The sequence below is a fragment of the Rutidosis leptorrhynchoides genome, chromosome 2 (genome assembly GCF_046630445.1).
Source record: "Rutidosis leptorrhynchoides isolate AG116_Rl617_1_P2 chromosome 2, CSIRO_AGI_Rlap_v1, whole genome shotgun sequence".
Classification (NCBI taxonomy): domain Eukaryota; kingdom Viridiplantae; phylum Streptophyta; class Magnoliopsida; order Asterales; family Asteraceae; genus Rutidosis; species Rutidosis leptorrhynchoides.
The window spans coordinates 425232464-425250465 of record NC_092334.1 but is presented as its reverse complement, the minus strand read 5'-3'; the positions used below and the strand labels follow the sequence as shown (position 1 = coordinate 425250465).

At 31.4% G+C, this 18002-nt stretch overlaps 1 protein-coding gene across 1 annotated transcript; it reads right to left on the bottom strand.

The window, feature by feature from the left end:
* Positions 1-4511: 4511 nt before the first annotated feature.
* LOC139889203 (uncharacterized mitochondrial protein AtMg00810-like) lies at positions 4512-17684 on the bottom strand. The gene is made up of 3 exons (XM_071872167.1): positions 17336-17684; positions 16674-17285; positions 4512-4735 (listed from the first exon to the last, which is right to left on the bottom strand). Exons 1-3 carry the CDS (start codon positions 17682-17684, stop codon positions 4512-4514), a joined length of 1185 nt encoding a protein of 394 aa, XP_071728268.1.
* Positions 17685-18002: the final 318 nt, after the last annotated feature.

Below are 18002 nucleotides of genomic sequence, written 5' to 3'. Positions count from 1 at the left end.
GTTACTGATGGTACTGTTGGTGTCGGTGATATTGCTGGAGCTGGTAAGTTTTGCACCATGTTCTCCAAATTGATTACTCGAACGCGAAGTTCGTTGACTTCTTATATTATTCCGGGATGATTGTCGGTCGAAACGAGCGGATGAATAAGGTTTAGAATCTGAGTTATGATATAGTCATGGCGAGATATTTGGGGAATGAGGGTGAAAATGGTGTTACGAACAAGTTCTCCGGTAAGTGCTTCAGGTTTTTCGCCAAAAGGTGATTTTAGTTAGTGGAAGGGATCGCCTTCTGCGTGTCTCCATTGATTAAGTCGACTACGAATCCATCAGATGAATTAGGGATGGATGATTGGTTGATTCATTCTGGTGACGTTGCTTCCTGAGCTTAGATGACTATCCATTCGGAATAACTGTCGGGATAACTATCGGAATAGTTTTCGAAATCCGAGGGACTCGAACTAGTTGAGGGATTCATCTCGTACGATCAGATGAAGGATTTTCGATAAGAAATAGATTATAGGATATAGATTAGTATCCTGCAATACATGATTTACATATGCATATATAATACTAAAATCTCATAAGTTACGGAGGAATCTACGGAAGCTGTCAGGCAAAGGTAATTATAACAGATACGCTATGATATGAATTTTGTCTATACACTATTCATGCATTCAATGCAATAAGATGTGTCTAGACTAAGAATAATAAGCATGTAATTTACTAAGGATGATAAGCAAATGATTTCCGACAAAAAATGATAAGCAAAACATTTGACATGCAGACACGGTCGAAGTCCAGACTCACTAATGTATCCTAACGACTTATCAGTTAGACACACTAATGCAGACCCGGTTCACTAAGACCACCGCTCTGATACCAACTGAAAGGACCCGTCCTAATCCATCCGGACGAAGTCCATATCGATTAATAACGATTCTCAACAGTTGATTACATCGCGAGGTACTTGACCTCTATATGATACATTTTACAAACATTGCATTCGTTTTTGAAAAGACCATCTTTCATTACATCGAAAGTTGACGACATGCATACCATTTTATAATATATCTAACTATAAATGACTTGATATTAATCTTGATGAATTCAACGACTCGAATGCAACGTCTTTTGAAATATGTCATGAATGACTCCAAGTATTATCTTTAAAATGAGCAAATTCACAGCGGAAGACTTCTTTCATACCTGAGAATAAACATGCTCTAAAGTGTCAACCAAAAGGTGTCTGTTCCCTAATTCTTAGATTACCAGACTTAATTAAAGGGGGCATATTCGATTTTGATAATTCAACCATATAATGTAGTTTCGATTACTTGTGTCTATTTCGTAAAACATTTATAAAAATTGCGCATGTATTCTCAGCCCAAAAATATAAAGAGTAAAAAGGCAAATGAAACTCACGCATATAAATATTGTAAAACAGTTAATAAAGTATTTGCATGTATTCTCAGCCCAAAAATGTAATGAGTAAAAAGGGAGCAAATGAAACTCACGCATATAAATATTGTAAAACAGTTAATAAAGCATTTGCATGTATTCTCAGCCAAAAAATGTAATGAGTAAAAAGGGAGCAAATGAAACTCACCTAATGTATTTTGTAGTAAAAATACATAGAACGACCTTGAACAAGTATAGGGTTGGCCTCGGATTCACGAACCTATATCATTTGTATATATATTATCACACATAATTGAAATCAAGTAACTTTATATATTATTATTAGTGATGCACTTGTTATATTTAATAATTTATAAATTCTATATATTTCCATTTTATATATAGCATTATTAAATTAGTTAGGTTATGTAATATAAATATATTTTTATATCTAATCTTTATTTTAATACTTATAATCTTAACAACGTCGTTTGAAGCCTTTACTTTCATAAACACTACTGTCTTAATACTAATGATATAGGTAATACTTGATAGTACTGATAACAATAATAGTTGTAATCATATTAATAATAATAATAGTTACATTAGTAGAAAAGTGTTAAAGCTATATTTTAAATGGTATTAATAAATACATTAACAATAATGATATTCATATTTGTATCTATAAATGGATTTCCATCATAGTACATGTATGTGTAATAATACTAATCTTAATAATTGTAATACTAATAAGTATAATAATGATAATAATAATAATAATCATTTTATTCATAATACAAAAAAATGATAATATTAACAATTACAATACTTATTAATATCAATAATAATAATAATAATAATAATAATAATAATAATAATAATAATAATAATAATAATAATAATAATAATAATAATAATAATAATAGAAATGGAAATGGAATTAAAAGAAAATATACCCTTTTAAAACTTTCTCTAAAAAAAAGAAAAGCCCAAGACATGGTTCGAACCCACGACCTCTCGCTCCCGCACTAACACCCATAACCGATGCTCTGCTATTGTTTCTCTGTATCAAACCCGAAATAAAATGATATATCGATGCTTATTCTGGCCCAACAACAACCTTAATCTAGCCTTTAGCCCAACTGCAAAATAAACACAGTCCAACATACTCCTCAGCCCAACAGCATCATTTAATACTTCGCTGGTAATCAGAAATATTCGAGTATGCTATACAGTACACGATAGAACTACTTTGTTCACCCAAAACATGAAAGTAGAAACAGAAACAATATCATAAAGCAAAGATTCGATGAGTGGGTGGGGATACTCGAAGGTTTAAACAGAAAGAAAACAATACAGCAGCATCGAAAACTTCTTCTTATTTTGGGTTTGATTTCGATTGGTCATCACATCGACAAGCAAGGTTATAGCAGCGAACCACAACTTCGTTATCATCATGTATCTTCACATAAACGTTGTTATTATCACCATCATTAAGGTCATCATCTTCAGATACCCTAATTATTATATCAAAATCATTATTCGAGTCACGTTCATCATCACTTCGATCTTCATCATCCTAATTATCAACATACACCGTATATTATCATCATCGAGCTATTAATATCGACATATATCATCATCACCATACTATCATAATAACCGTCATTGTATGTACATCATCATCAATAACACGATCTTCAAATCATCTCACCATTCATCGTCATCATCTACTAATTATCTTAATCATCATCGTGACCTCGTCCTCCCGTCATTATACTCTTCACGTATCATTAGCTTTATCATTCACTATAGCTTACATCATCAACGTATGTGGGTGTGTGTGCGTGGATTAGACTGAACAGAAAAACAAAGCGTTACAGCGGTGGTGTTTAAAAGGTGGTGGTTCTTGGACAGAAAGAGAAGAGGGAGAGGTAGAGGATGAGGGAGAAACGATGGTGGGGTTGAAGAGGGTGATCCCGGTGGTGTTTGGGTGTTTATAAGGAAGAACAAGAAATAAAAAAAATGGTTGTTTGTTCTTGATGAGTGATGATCGAAAGTGGTTGTTTATGGCGATGGTGGCTGTGGTGGCCGACTGTGGTGGTGGCGGCGGTGGACAGTAGCAGCCAGTGTATGCTGTAGGTTGTAATGGTGAATATGGAGAAGAAGCTAGTGTTTTGATGTTGAATATCTAAGGCTATGTGTTCATATAATATTACATGGGTTTCATGAACTACCAATTATAATAAAACATGTTTACAGCTAATAAATATGGATAATTGACTGCCGACACTCACCACTGATATTATAACGTGTCCCTTGCTAAACAGTTACGGATAAATTTAATTCAGAAAAATACCAAAATTTTAAATTAAGTTCGTTTAATTATTTCAGTCATTAACTGTTTGAAACCTGATCAAAATTGTTCGATAAATATTTATTTTCTGTTCCAATTAATATATACGGAGTACTAATATTTAAATTTAAAAAGGTAAAAATATTTTTATCAAACCTAAAATCTTCGTAATCCATTTACAGTTCAATTTTTATATTCAAACTTATTAAACACGTATTAAAACTATATGAACACTGGCGAAATGCCAACCGAGTTTTACTGACGTTTACTATTTAAGCTCGAAATCATATTCTCAATATACTATATGTATATATATGTATCTTTTTACAAATAATTGTTCGTGAATCATCGAGAACGGTCGAAAGTCAAATGCATATATGAAACAGTTCGAAATTTTTGAGATTCAACATTACAGACTTTGCTTATCGTGTCGAAATTATATAAAGATTGAGTTTAAATTTGGTCGGAAATTACCGGGTCATCACACTTCATGTTCAATTCCTGATTAGTCTTTGGCAACCCCACCTTTCTTAGTTCGTTGATAACTCCACATAACCGCTTGTAGCAATCTTTCAACAGCTCATCAGGTAACTGAGCATAATCCTCGTACAGGGCAAGAGCAATGTAGATTTTGGTTTGTTCAGATTGACTGTATCCCTCTTGTTGACGAGTGATCTCATCAAGTAGCTCTTTACCTGATTTCAAAGAACTGATCGTTTTGTACATGTCTTGAGGAAGTGCTTGCATGATGATGCTCCTAATTCATTTCTAGATCATAAGGTTTTAGGACTGCTCCAGTTTCAGGGTGGAGATACACCTTTGGGCCGTTGTTGAATGAGTCCCATAGATCCTTAGCTTGGTCTCCTTTGCCATCTATAAAGTTGTCAAATCTCCCTTTCCATTCGTTGAATTCACCCTCGAACAACATGGGTGGATGAGTATCCGATCCCACGGTCAATGCATCACGATTTGCCATTTTAGCTGTAAGTGGATTAGTACAAACAAATATATATGGACAGGTATATATGGACAGGTGTTCAACAAAGCTTTGTTTCGGATGTAGTACTGAAGGTACACTCTTAATTATCACTAAACGTCAAATAATAAAAAAGAATTATCACTTTTCTCCCCCTCAAAATATGATTCTCTTGAGTCAAGTTTTGAAAATGACATTTCGTTAGTTTCCGTTAACTCTCCGTTAAGTATCTGTTAAGTGTACGTGTTTGAATTTCCCTCCAAAAATTTTCGTCAAAAATTTGTGTCGTCAACTTTTGAGAAATGAACGTAAGAGTGTTCGGGAGGTTGAGAAAAAAATTTGTAATTTTCGAAAAATTTTCGTCAATTTTCGTTCAAAATTGCGCGTTTTTGGATGATTTATTGCTCCGAAAAACTTTCTTTCGTGAAAATTTAAAACTCGCGTAAAAACATTCTTTTTAGTCCGTAGAAAAAAATAAATTTTACTCACGTTTTCCCGCCTTTTTACTCTTTTTTTTTTTTTAAATGATCAAAGGTTTTCGGGCAGCAGGTTTTCGTGCAGGAGGTTTTCGAACAACAAGTTTTCGAACAAGAACAGTATGATTTCGTACAATAAGTTTTCGAGCACTGTTGCTGTAAAGTTTTAGAGCAAAGTTTTCGTGCACTTTTTAACGAAGTTTTCGAAACCCAAAATAAGGTAAAGTAATGTTGAAAACACTTTTCGAGCACACTGTCAAAGATTGTATTAAAATATTGAAGCCTTTGTCATATTTCAATAATCATGGACCCTTTTAATTATTAAGTAATTAAAATCCTTTTCTTTCTGTTAACCACTCATGTTAGTGCCAACTTTCAATTAAGTGCATATGCCTTTCGGCTAAATTTTATAATTGAAAATTACCCACTACTTACCCACTCCTAATACTTTATTCGAAAACCAAAAGTCAAGGAAGATCTCGTGATTTATTAATCGAATGCATGCGTGACTAGTGGAGTTCTATTTTAAAAAAATAAGGAAATAATCAAGTTGAGCCGTGAATCATCATCTCTTTTTCCTTTTTGACTATAATTATTATCAATTGGTTATTTGCTTGCAATCTATCGGCCAACAGACAAAAGAAAAGAAAATGTCCCTATCTTCTTTTTAATTATCATTTCCATGATCTATGATCATAAGCATGTTGTAGGCCATAAATTCCAATAAGTTCCACTAGCAACTTGATAAAGTGCAAGTTGATAAAGTCTCCAATCAATTATATGATACAACTTGTCATGTGGGTCAAGAAGCAAAACCATATAATTAAAATATTGGGAACCAAAATAACAACAATTTCGATGGGATTGTTGGTTTGTGGTTTCACGAAGTAAAACAGAAATGAAACAGGAATGATGCAGCTGTACATGGAAGAAACTGCTCGATCAGTGGAAGAAACTGCATCAGGTTCTCCGTAGTACCATCATCAAATCGTTTATACAAAGATAGAAGTAGTAAATAATTACGGCAGTAACAAGTTGCAGGTTGTCGTGGTGTGGTTGTTTAGTAGTGATGGTTTGGTCCTCGTTTAACAACACTCATATAGCAGCAACAACAATTTAGTGTAGTATTTGAGTGGGTTTGTGGTGTTGTGTTGATTCTCAACAAAACAGGAACAATAACAAGTAGCATGTGGTGGTTCATGTAACAATAGCGATAAGATGAGGTTGATTATCGAAGGTAGTTTGATTGGTGGTGATTTCGTGGAGAAGGAGATGGTGATCGATTAAAGTGGGTTTGAGGTGGTGAATGTGGATGTCGACATGGTGAGGGTGAAGATGGTTAAATTGATCCTTTTAGTGTTCTAAGGTTTGTTTGTTCAAAAATTTAACAAATCTAACAAGTTTAAACATATATATATATATATATATATATATATATATATATATATATATATATATATATATATATATATATATATATATATATATATATATATATATATATATATGTTATATTTCAGTAGGCTTATAACTACCTTTAGTGGCCTGGTTCAATATATTCAAATTGAAAGAACCAATAAAAGAGAGATGTGTTGTAGAAGATATAGGAGAGAAAGAGGTTGAAGAGAGGTGTGATGTATTTAATGTATATGTGTGTTTTTGTAACTTACATTATACACATATATATAGTACAAATTTTACTATCCATATTTGACTAATTACCATCCATATTTAACTACTAAATTTACAACACTCCCCCTTGGATGGTAATTTTTTTTAAAGAGCAATTAATACTGCCTCATTAAAAACCTTGCTAAAGAAAACCCAGTGGGATAAAACTTTAGCTAAGGGAAAAAGAGTGCAGCATAGAGTTGACTCCCCCTCAAGTAGACAACGCTGAGTCGTCACATCTTTTGAACTTGCCTCATGCTAATATTGTGAACGTATGTTTTGAAAACAGCGATTGACAGTGCTTTGGTATAAAGATCAGCAGAGTTGTTGATTGAACGTATCTCATTTTAATCTGGTTGTCTTTTACGAGATCTTGAGTATATGAGAAGAATCTGAGGTTTTCATCTGAAACTGTATCATCTAAATCTTTTATGTACAAGTTTGACCCTTGTGATTTGTCTACAGTCTCCTTCATGGTTTGCTCAAACTGTTGTTTCAATTCCTATTCCCTTTCAGTCTTTTTCTGAGCCTTACCAATATACCATTCTTTTCCATCAAACTTATGACCGTTAAAACCGTTTATAGCTTTAGCGCCTCGTCAGCATTTATGTTTTGTTCTGTCATTTTTGATACTCTTCTTTCATTTGTACTATGTAAGCTGTATTATCTTCATAGATAGTTGTTGGGCTTTTATAGTGTTCTAGTCCACAAGAATCAATAATGATTTGTATCATTGATCTTAACTAAAATCATTCCCGAGTAGCTTCATGTAATGCAATCACTTCGGCATGATTTGATGATGTTGCAACAAGTGTTTGTTTTGAGAACGTCATGATATTGCGGTGCCTCCATTTAGGAATACATATCCAGTTTGAGATTTAGCTTTATGTAGATCAGATAAATAATCTGCATCTGTATAACCAAACAAATCTTGTTTCGAGTTGTTAGAATAAAATAATTATAAATCAGTAGTTTCCCGAAGGTATCAAACTATTTGTTTGATCCCATTCCAATGTCTTTTGGTAGGGGCTGAGCTGAACCTTGTCAACAAATTAACTGCAAAATAAATGTCAGATCTTGTATAATTTGTAAGATAATAAGAGCCTCAATTGCACTAAAATATGGAACTTCTGAACCAAGAAGATCTTCATGATCTTCTAGAGGATGAAATGGATTAGTATCAATATTAAGATCTAACAACCATATGAGTACTTAATGATTTTTGTCTTGTCCATATTAAAATATTTTAAAATCTTTTCGGTATAAGTTGTTTGATATATAAGTAAGTCATTAGTTATATGCTCAATATGTAAATAAACGTAATACTTGATTTTTTTTTATCTTAAAATCTTTCTTTAGAAGTTGAATGGCTTCATAGATTTCTTTATTTAAGATAATTGATATAAACAGCTATGATCACATATCCGAACATTGTTTTTATAAAACACACGTGCAAATAAGTTTATATGTATACCCTTTTCTTATCAAGTAGTAATTTAATCGATTATACCACATACGTCCCGATTGTATAAACCCATTTAGAAATCTTTGTGATTTAATGGAATATATTCCCTTGGGTTTTGCATTAGATGCTTATGATACCTTAACCCTTCAGGTATATTCATATATATATCACTATTAAGTGATCCATACAGATAAGTAGTAACAACATCCATGAGATGCATTTAAATAACTACCAGGTTGATTAAGTATCTAATAAGTAATTATATTCATTATAGGAGGATAAGTTTTTCTCCTAATTCATTTCTGGTCTTTGTGGAAAATCTTGAGTTACAAGTCTAGTTTTGCCTTGTAACTTCATTTGCACATTTCTTTTCGGATAAAAATTCATTTGTATCCCATTGTTTCACATCTTTAAAAGTGATAACGATTGATCCAAAAACTTTTCTTTTATTGAGCGATTCTAATTCAGCTCGTATTGCTCCTTTCTGTTGAGTTCAATCACGTCTATTTTGATATTCAATGACAGATTTTGGTTCCAGATCATCATCTTTATTCATGATGTCATTGTAACATTATATGAAAATATCTCATCAAGATTTTTCATTTCATTTCAGTTTCATAATATTGCATAATTTATTGCAATTTATGTATTTACATTTATCAATATCCTCTGCAGAAGGAGTATTGATTTGTGGTTCTTGTTGAACACTTTCTTTTACCTCATTATCAGCTGATTTTCTTTTTCGAGGATTTTTATCTTTGGAACCAATTGGTCTCCCACGTTTCTGCCGTAGCAAAGACTCATGAGTGACATTATTGCCAGCTTTTATAATTTCAATTCTAGCTGAAGCATTTACTGCTGGTATATATGATTTAGTCACTTATTTTTTGTATCTTTAAATGCATAAAGTAATTAATTTTCAAGTTCTTGCATATGCATTATATTTGAACTTTCTTTTCGCATTCTTTTGTGCGATGATCAATATTCCTTAATTGATGTTCACACCATGAAACATCATTTTATTTATATTTCATTTCTCCCCCTAATATAGGGAACAATGTTTCATTAAAGTGACAATCGACAAAACTTGCTGTAAAAACATCACCCGTCATGGGTTCAATATATCTTATGATTGAAGATGTTTCATATCTAACATATATTTCAATCCTTCTTTGAGGAACCATTTGTTGTGGTTGTTCAATTAAAAATACAATGTACAACCAAATGTTCTAAGATGGAAAATATTTGGTCTCCACCAAAATTAAGTTGGTAATGGATAATATTTATAACTTGCACTTGATTTAATGCGAATTAATGTCACATCATGTAAATTTACATGTCCCCATATAAATATTGAGAGTTTTGTACTCATTTCTAATTGTCTAGTTATTAGCTGTAAGCGTTTATCTATTGATTCAGCTAAACCAATTTTGTGTATGCACATGAGCAACTGGATGTTCAACAACAATCCTTGTAGACATATAATAATCATTAAAAGCTTGAGATGTTAACTCACCAGCATTATCAAGTCTCATCCTTTTAATGGTGTAATCAGAATAAGGTGTTCTTAATTTAATAATTTGTGCAAGAAACTTTGCAAATGCCATATTATGGCTTGATAACACACAAATATGAGACCATGCGTTAGATGCATCTATTAGAAAAATGGTCCACATGATGGATGAATTGGTCCATATATATACCCTTGAATTCTTTCAAGAAACATTGGTGATTATTTCTCAATGTGCTTTTCATTAATCGCCATATGTGATTTTCATTAATCACCATATGTGTTTTTCGTTAATCACTATATGGGCTTTTCATTAATCACTATATGTGCTTTTCATTAATCACCATATGTGATTTTCATTAATCACCATATGTGCTTTTCATCATATATCATTTTCACCATATGCGCTTTTAATCATATGTGCTGCGCTTTTCGTCATATGCACTTTTTATCATATGCGCTTTTAATCCTATGCGCTTTTCGGTGCTACATAGATATTTCTCATTTTCGATTATCATTGACTGATAATCATATCCATTATGATATATATCAGAGAAACTTAACAAATTTCTCTTTGATTTGGGAGAAAACAAGACATTGTTTATCAAAAAATTCGTACCATTTGGTAATATGAAATTTTGCCTTTTTCGTTTCTTATATCAAGTTTGCAAGAGCTGATATAGTATTTATAATTCCTTCATTTGATTTAAATCAATGAAATATTTCTTAGATTTGATCATAGTGTGTATGTTACTACTATCTGCAATACATAGGTCTTTACCATTTAATTGATGTTGTATTTCTGCAGGATTCATACTAAAACTTCAAATAAGATAAGCAAATAATGAGTTATATTTCAGCAAGATAATCAAATTATATTACCTGCAAACAAGTTATAATCTGAAGTACATAAAAGATAACACTTAATAAAACATATGCGTTATGGTCTAAAACCATTTATTTATGAGTGATACATAAAAAAAACTAGGCATCTTAGAAAATTCAAACCATTCAAGTCTCAAGGTAGCTCAGGGTTAATTTAATCAAGATTTGTCAACAGATTCACTCTCGTTTTCTTTTCTTTTGGGACTTATTTGTAGAGCTAAATAAGATGTTCATGTATTCAAGAAATACTAGACTGATGATCCATGTTACCAGATCATTAATAAGAATCTTCGGAATTCTTGTAAGAGCGTCTACTAATATCTTTAATTTTATTCTTTCATGGATCACCGTTATTATTTTTATTTTATTTTTTGATAATTAATATCGTATCTATCTTTGAGTATTTTCCATAATACACTTGGATTTTCGATCATATAATATGTAGATTCTAAGGACTCGTCAATATGTTTGCTAAGAAAAATACTTACTATTGCTTTCTCTTGTTCGGAATAATTGTTATTTTCATTCAGGGTTTCTAAAATACCGTTTGATTCGAGATGTTTTTCTACATTCATAACCCATGTTAAGTAGTTGTTCCTACTTGTTCTAAATGAGCAAATTTAAGCCTTTTCAAATTCAACATTTTCTATTATCAAAAAGATGAATAACATAAATCATAATCATAATCAACTTCTATTCATAGACAAATAATAAAATAAAATTAGAATCATTTTAAATTCATAAGTAGCAAACAACAGAATAATGGTATGATTACAAATAATAAAACTACAAGGGCAGGATAGAATATAGGTTTACCCGGTGGTATATTAGCAATAATGATGATAGTTAATATGACCAATACAATAGGAAAAATCATCCTTGTGTGAATCATTTTTACAAAAACTTTTTGAGAGTAGTAATCTGAAAAATGAAGATTGATTTGTGAAAATGTAAAAACGGAGATGTTTATTTTATATTCGAAAAATATAGTTGTTGTAACGTCGTCAGTTGACGTTAACAACCGTTATGTATATATGACCGTTGTAACGTCGTTAGTTGACGTTAACGAATAAAGTCACTATATCAAAACGCGTATGAGTAATATAAAGGACAAGATTTTTTTTTCTTATTTTAACTTTTAAGATTTACTTTTAATAAAAATACAAACTACTTTTTTTTATTTTAACTTTTAAGATTTACTTTTAATAAAAATACAAACTACTTTTTCTTATTTTAACTTTTAAGATTTACTTTTAATAAAAATACAAACTACTTTTCTTATTTTAACTTTTAAGATTTACTTTTAATAAAAATACAAACTACTTTTTCTTATTTTAACTTTTAAGATTTACTTTTAATAAAAATACAAACTACTTTTTCTTATTTTAACTTTTAAGATTTACTTTTAATAAAAATACAAACTACTTTTTCTTATTTTAACTTTTAAGATTTACTTTTAAGAATAAACATTAGTATGCATGAAATAAATAATGATTAATTGCATAAGTAATCATAAATGTTAGATAACATATAAAGACCCCATCGTATTCGTATTGATCGGAATTAATCTCGACCCATGGTACCGTGTTGTCAAATGACGTGTTGCGTACATAAAGTACCGTGTTGTCAAATGACGTGTTGCGTACAATCATGTGGTCTTATTAACATAAATATAAATGTTAGTGAAGTTAATAAGAGTTAGATTACAGAAAATATAATTCAGGCGGTATAACCGACCATATATAACTTAAATAACATAAATATAAATGTTAGTGAAGTTAATGAAAGTTAGATTACAGAAATATAATTCAGGCGGTATAACCGACCATATATAACTTAAATAACATAAATATAAATGTTAGTGAAGTTAATAAAAGTTAGATTACAGAAATATAATTCAGGCGGTATAACCGACCATATATAACTTAAATAACATAAATATAAATGTTAGTGAAGTTAATAAAAGTTAGATTACAGAAATATAATTCAGGCGGTATAACCGACCATATATAACTTAAATAACATAAATATAAATGTTAGTGAAGTTAATAAAAGTTAGATTACAGAAATATAATTCAGGCGGTATAACCGACCATATATAACTTAAATAACATAAATATAAATGTTAGTGAAGTTAATAAAAGTTAGATAATTTCTTACCTTGATTAGTGACGTGTGCTTGCTTAGATAAATCTTGATTATACGGAGCACTTCGTGCTGATAACGTGTTATATTTCAGTAGGCTTATAACTACCTTTAGTGGCCTGGTTCAATATATTCAAATTGAAAGAACCAATAAAAGAGAGATGTGTTGTAGAAGATATAGGAGTGAAAGAGGTTGAAGAGAAGTGTGATGTATATAATGTATATGTGTGTTTTTGTAACTTACATTATGCACATATATATAGTACAAATTTTACTATCCATATTTGACTAATTACCATCCATATTTAACTACTAAATTTACAACAATATATATATATATATATATATATATATATATATATATATATATATATATATATATATATATATATGAAGTTTTTAAGTTTCACAGTGAGTTTTAACTTGTATATGTATGAGATGAACACAAGATTGAGATGTTTTAACAAGTTCAAGTTTGAAACCACATGTACATGAGGTTTAAACAGACTGGTTCAAATTGAGCATAATTTCTAGTTTATTTTTTTTTAAAGCATATATATGTTATGAAATATGTAACAAAAACACTGAGTATATGTATATGTATTCAGTTCAAGATCAAGTGGTTTTTAAGATAATTATGTTATGATATGCATACAAAAACCAACTAGAACAAGATGAGTTGAGTTATGCAAGTTACCTAAACCGAAGTAGAACACAAACACGTCTATGAACACGATGGAAAGCTTCGAGCCTTGGATCTTCTAAACACGATGTCTAGTCAAGCTCTTGATACCAATTGTTAGTCCCCTTTGGAAGGATGATCCGATCGGTTCTTGTAGTGTTTATGGGTTTAGGAAGACTAGAAAGAATATAGAGAGAATAAGAGTGTGTGGAATGATACTTGCAATATTATGATAACTCAACCTCTACAACAAAGAGTGAGGAGGTGGCTTTATATAGAGCAACCTCCTAAATGTTACATGAGATGGTTATAAGTAAAACTTAGCTTAATACAATAAGACACACGTAAAATACAGTAAAACCTTACGCCACTAAATACGACAATAAAGATGGTCAACACTATTTAAATCGGGTACCCTAAATCGTTTCTGATGAATAAATGATGATTTCGATTTGTTTGTCGATCTTTTCAACCTTTTTAACAGATGAATCTTCTTTAGTATCTTCAGTTGAAATCTCAACAACGTGTAATGAATCTTCAAAGAATGATGAATATTCTACATCTAACCGATGAATTTAAAGATGTTTACGGTTCAATTTTGGATTAGAAACCCAAGAGCTGAAACCTAATTATTTGAAGAAGTGAAGATAGTGATCATGTATTCAGATTTAAATGAATATTATCATGTTTATTTATTTTTTATTAAATGTTTTATTAGAGTTACCAAATTACTGATTTACCCATCCAAGTTTTTTTTAAGTTATTGAGATCTTTAGTTAGGATCTGCTTATTCTTTATCCCCATTATACTCATTGTCCGTTGATATATCTCTCTCTCATATATATATATATATATATATATATATATATATATATATATATATATATATATATATATATATATATATGTGTGTGTGTGTGTGTGTGTGTGTGTGTGTGTGTGTGTGTGTGTGTGTGTGTGTGTGTGTGTATGTGTGTACATATATAACTGTTTTCATTCATCCGATTTGTCAATCAACCCATGATTTAAGGGCCACATAGGAAAGAGGTTTGTCTCACAAAAAATCTATACATATACAACTTTTGTTGCTATTTTTTTACCTCACACCAGACCTATACATATTAATACATACACCACATCACTATCCCATGTGGCCCAAGATAATCTCATCAGTTTCAAAATTCAATTTTTAGTGCCCTTTTATTTAATTATTTAAATTGTCGAAGTGTATGGAAAAGGTACCAATACCTACTTTTTATGACACATGTCTATCACCATGTGATCAAAGAGCATCTTTTAAACATAACACATTTATCAAAGACCTTTTTAATATCTTTTTATTTAAAAATTCACTCAAGTACACACATCTACCAAGAAATTTCAATGTATGTGTGTAGGTTTTTAAAATTTGAAATTTGAAATGAAAGATTTCCAATTCTCTCTCCGTAAATATATGAAAATCAAATGTTTAGATCTACAAACTCAAAAAACTGCTCAATATCTCTCTCTTCCTCATCTTCTTTTTGCTTTCATCTTTTTTACAATCAACTTTTGACTCGATTCTTCATGAAGGTATGATTTTTTCATCAATTTAATCTCCAATTCTTGTCATCTCTTAAATTTTTTATCATATATTTGTAGATTCAGTTATATATGTAAGCATGAGAATAAATTCTTAGGCCTGATTTTATTTTATTTTCCCAGGCAGTATAGGGCGTATTTGAGCAAAGTAATTTAATATTTGGTGTATTTCATTGAGCGCACAGAGCACCTTCAAGATCTTGATAGGTTATTCTCGAAGGTACTCGCTCAAAAATATTATGTATTTTCCTTTTTGTGTCTATATTAGATAATCACCATTGGTTGCCCCACCTAGCTATTTGTAACCATTTTTCTCTTTACTTTGGATAACCATTTTTTATTAGAAATTTAAGATTGTGGCATCTTATACAAAGTTGTGGAAACGTTTTTTTCTTTGTGTTTTCACTTTTTCATTACTACACATTGGATTGAAACGTAGAGAAAGTTTATTGCTTGAATTTTATGAGCTTTTGTAGAATCACGCGTGTTTAATTATTTTGGTGCCATGATTCAAGTTTCATATTTTCCTCATGTATTAAATGTTCGATTGTTATAACATAATTCAAATTTATTCAGTTACGTAAATTGGGTAATATTGGCGTGGCTTTGCAAATTAAATTTAACTGCAGTTTATATATAGTAATATAGCTTTTTAGCTATGGAAATACTGAAATTAGTATGTTAACCAAATAACTTTAAATTCGAAATCTAACTTTAATATAACATTGTATGCGTTGGCTGCACTATGTTTGAAAGCAGGAGGTACTGTTCAATAGCGTGCATACATGCTTTTTATAAGGGAGGTATTTGCTTTATATTTCACTCTTAAATCTTGATTTATTGCTTTTATTTTTTACTTTTAATCAGCATAAAGCTGCTACTTTTTGGCAGTAAGTTAATTTTCTAGAAAATGGTAAGAAGTAAAATAGTTATTTAAATGGTAATGATAAGCTGGGACATTCTTGAGTCCCGATAATGCAATTTTACAATACCTATTTGTTTTGCAATGGGAAGTTTACTACTTTTCATATATTTTTTTATTGTTACATGAGGATATAAGTATTCAATTCACATTACGTTAAGACCTTATATCAGGTTTCACTAGATTTATTTTTTATTAACCTATAAATACACCTCTAAACTTTATTTGCTTATCCATACTCCTTACGTCTCTGTTAAGTTGGGTAGAAGTGAAAATGCGAAAGTTAGTATGATGATTTAATAAAATATGTACCCTTCAAGGGTTTATAATTCCATTATTTATAATCATACAAGGAATTAGAATTACAATCAAATACATACATATGGAAAGTTTTATTTTAAACTAGCTTTCTCTCCAAGTTTGCTTGGTGCACAATTATCGTTAATACCCCCCCCCCCCTGCAGCGAAGTGGTGGAGGTCCAGCACGTAGCTTGGAATGAAACGATTGAAATAACGGTCGAGGAAGACTTTTGGTGAAGATGTCAGCGAGTTGTAAGTTTGTAGACACAAACTTAGTATATAACTTCCTGGACGAGATTAGCTCACGAATAAAATGATAATCAATGTCAATATGTTTCAATCGTTTATTAGAGACGGGATTCTGGCTTAAAAACAACGCACTCTTATTATCACAGAGAATAGTGGGCCGATCTGGAAGAAGAACATGTAGTTCCTTTAACAGATGAGTAATCCATATAATCTCAGCCACAGTAATCGCTAAAGCGCGATATTCCGACTCACAGCTAGATCGAGAAATAGTCGGTTGTTTCTTTGCACTCCAAGAAACAAGATTTCCACCATGAAAGATAGAATAACCGTAAGTAGAACGATGTGTCTCAATACATCGTGCCCAATCCGCATCTGAATACCCAAGTAAAGTTGAAGAAGGAGAATGAAGAAATGTCAAACCATAAGTCAGCGTACCTTTGACATATCGAATGATGCGTTTAATGGCTTGAAAGTGATTAATAGTAGGTGCATGTAAAAATTGGCTCACTTGATTAACGGCATATGATAAATCTGGGCGAGTGATTGTAAGATACTGCAAAGCACCGACCAAAGAACGAAACAAGGTAGGATCCTTAAATGGTGTACCATGAGAAGTGAAGTTCTCAGCAGTTGCTAAGGGAGTTGCAACCGGCTTAGAATCAAGTAATCCTGCGCTGTCAAAATATCATGTGCATAACGTGCTTGGCTTAAAAACAAACCAGAATCCGTATAAAGAACTTCAAGACCAAGAAAATAGCTTAACTTTCCCAAATCTTTAATGGCAAACTCACGATGAAGACGTGATATAAACTGACGCATAGTAGAAGAGATGTTCCCGGTAAGAATTATATCGTCAACATAAACCAACAGATACATAATGCAGGAGCCACGTTTAAAGACAAAAAGAGATGGGTCAGCCCGACTACAAACAAAACCAAGCCGAGTAAGAAAAATACTAAGCCGATGAAACCATGCACGCGGTGCCTGCTTGAGGCCATAAAGAGATCTCTTCAAACTACATACATGATTAGGGAAACGAGCATCAATAAATCCCGACGGTTGTTCCATAAACACAGTTTCATTTAGTTGACCATTTAAAAAGGCATTTTAAACATCCAGCTGATGAAATGGCCATTTATGAAGTGTTGCGAGAGAAAGAACAATACGTACCGTGGATGCTTTGACAACCGGACTAAAGGTAGCAAAATAATCAAGACCGGGAACTTGTGTAAACCCTTGCACAAATAATCGTGCTTTGTACCTATCAATGGTGCCATCAGAGTGATACTTAGTTCGAAATACCCACTTTGAACCAACGATATTAGCATGCTTCGGTCTAGGAATGAGTTCCCAAGTGTTATTTTGATGAAGTGCGTCCATCTCCTC

Coding starts and splice junctions, on each gene's coding strand:
- LOC139889203 (XM_071872167.1), bottom strand. CDS start 17,684: ATGGAACAACCGTCGGGATTTATTGATGCTCGTTTCCCTAATCATGTA. Junction 17,286..17,335: donor AGTTCTTTATACGGATTCTG/GTTTGTTTTTAA, acceptor TTGACAGCGCAG/GATTACTTGATTCTAAGCCG. Junction 4,736..16,673: donor CATTGATTATCATTTTATTC/GTGAGCTAATCT, acceptor ATCCACTTACAG/CTAAAATGGCAAATCGTGAT.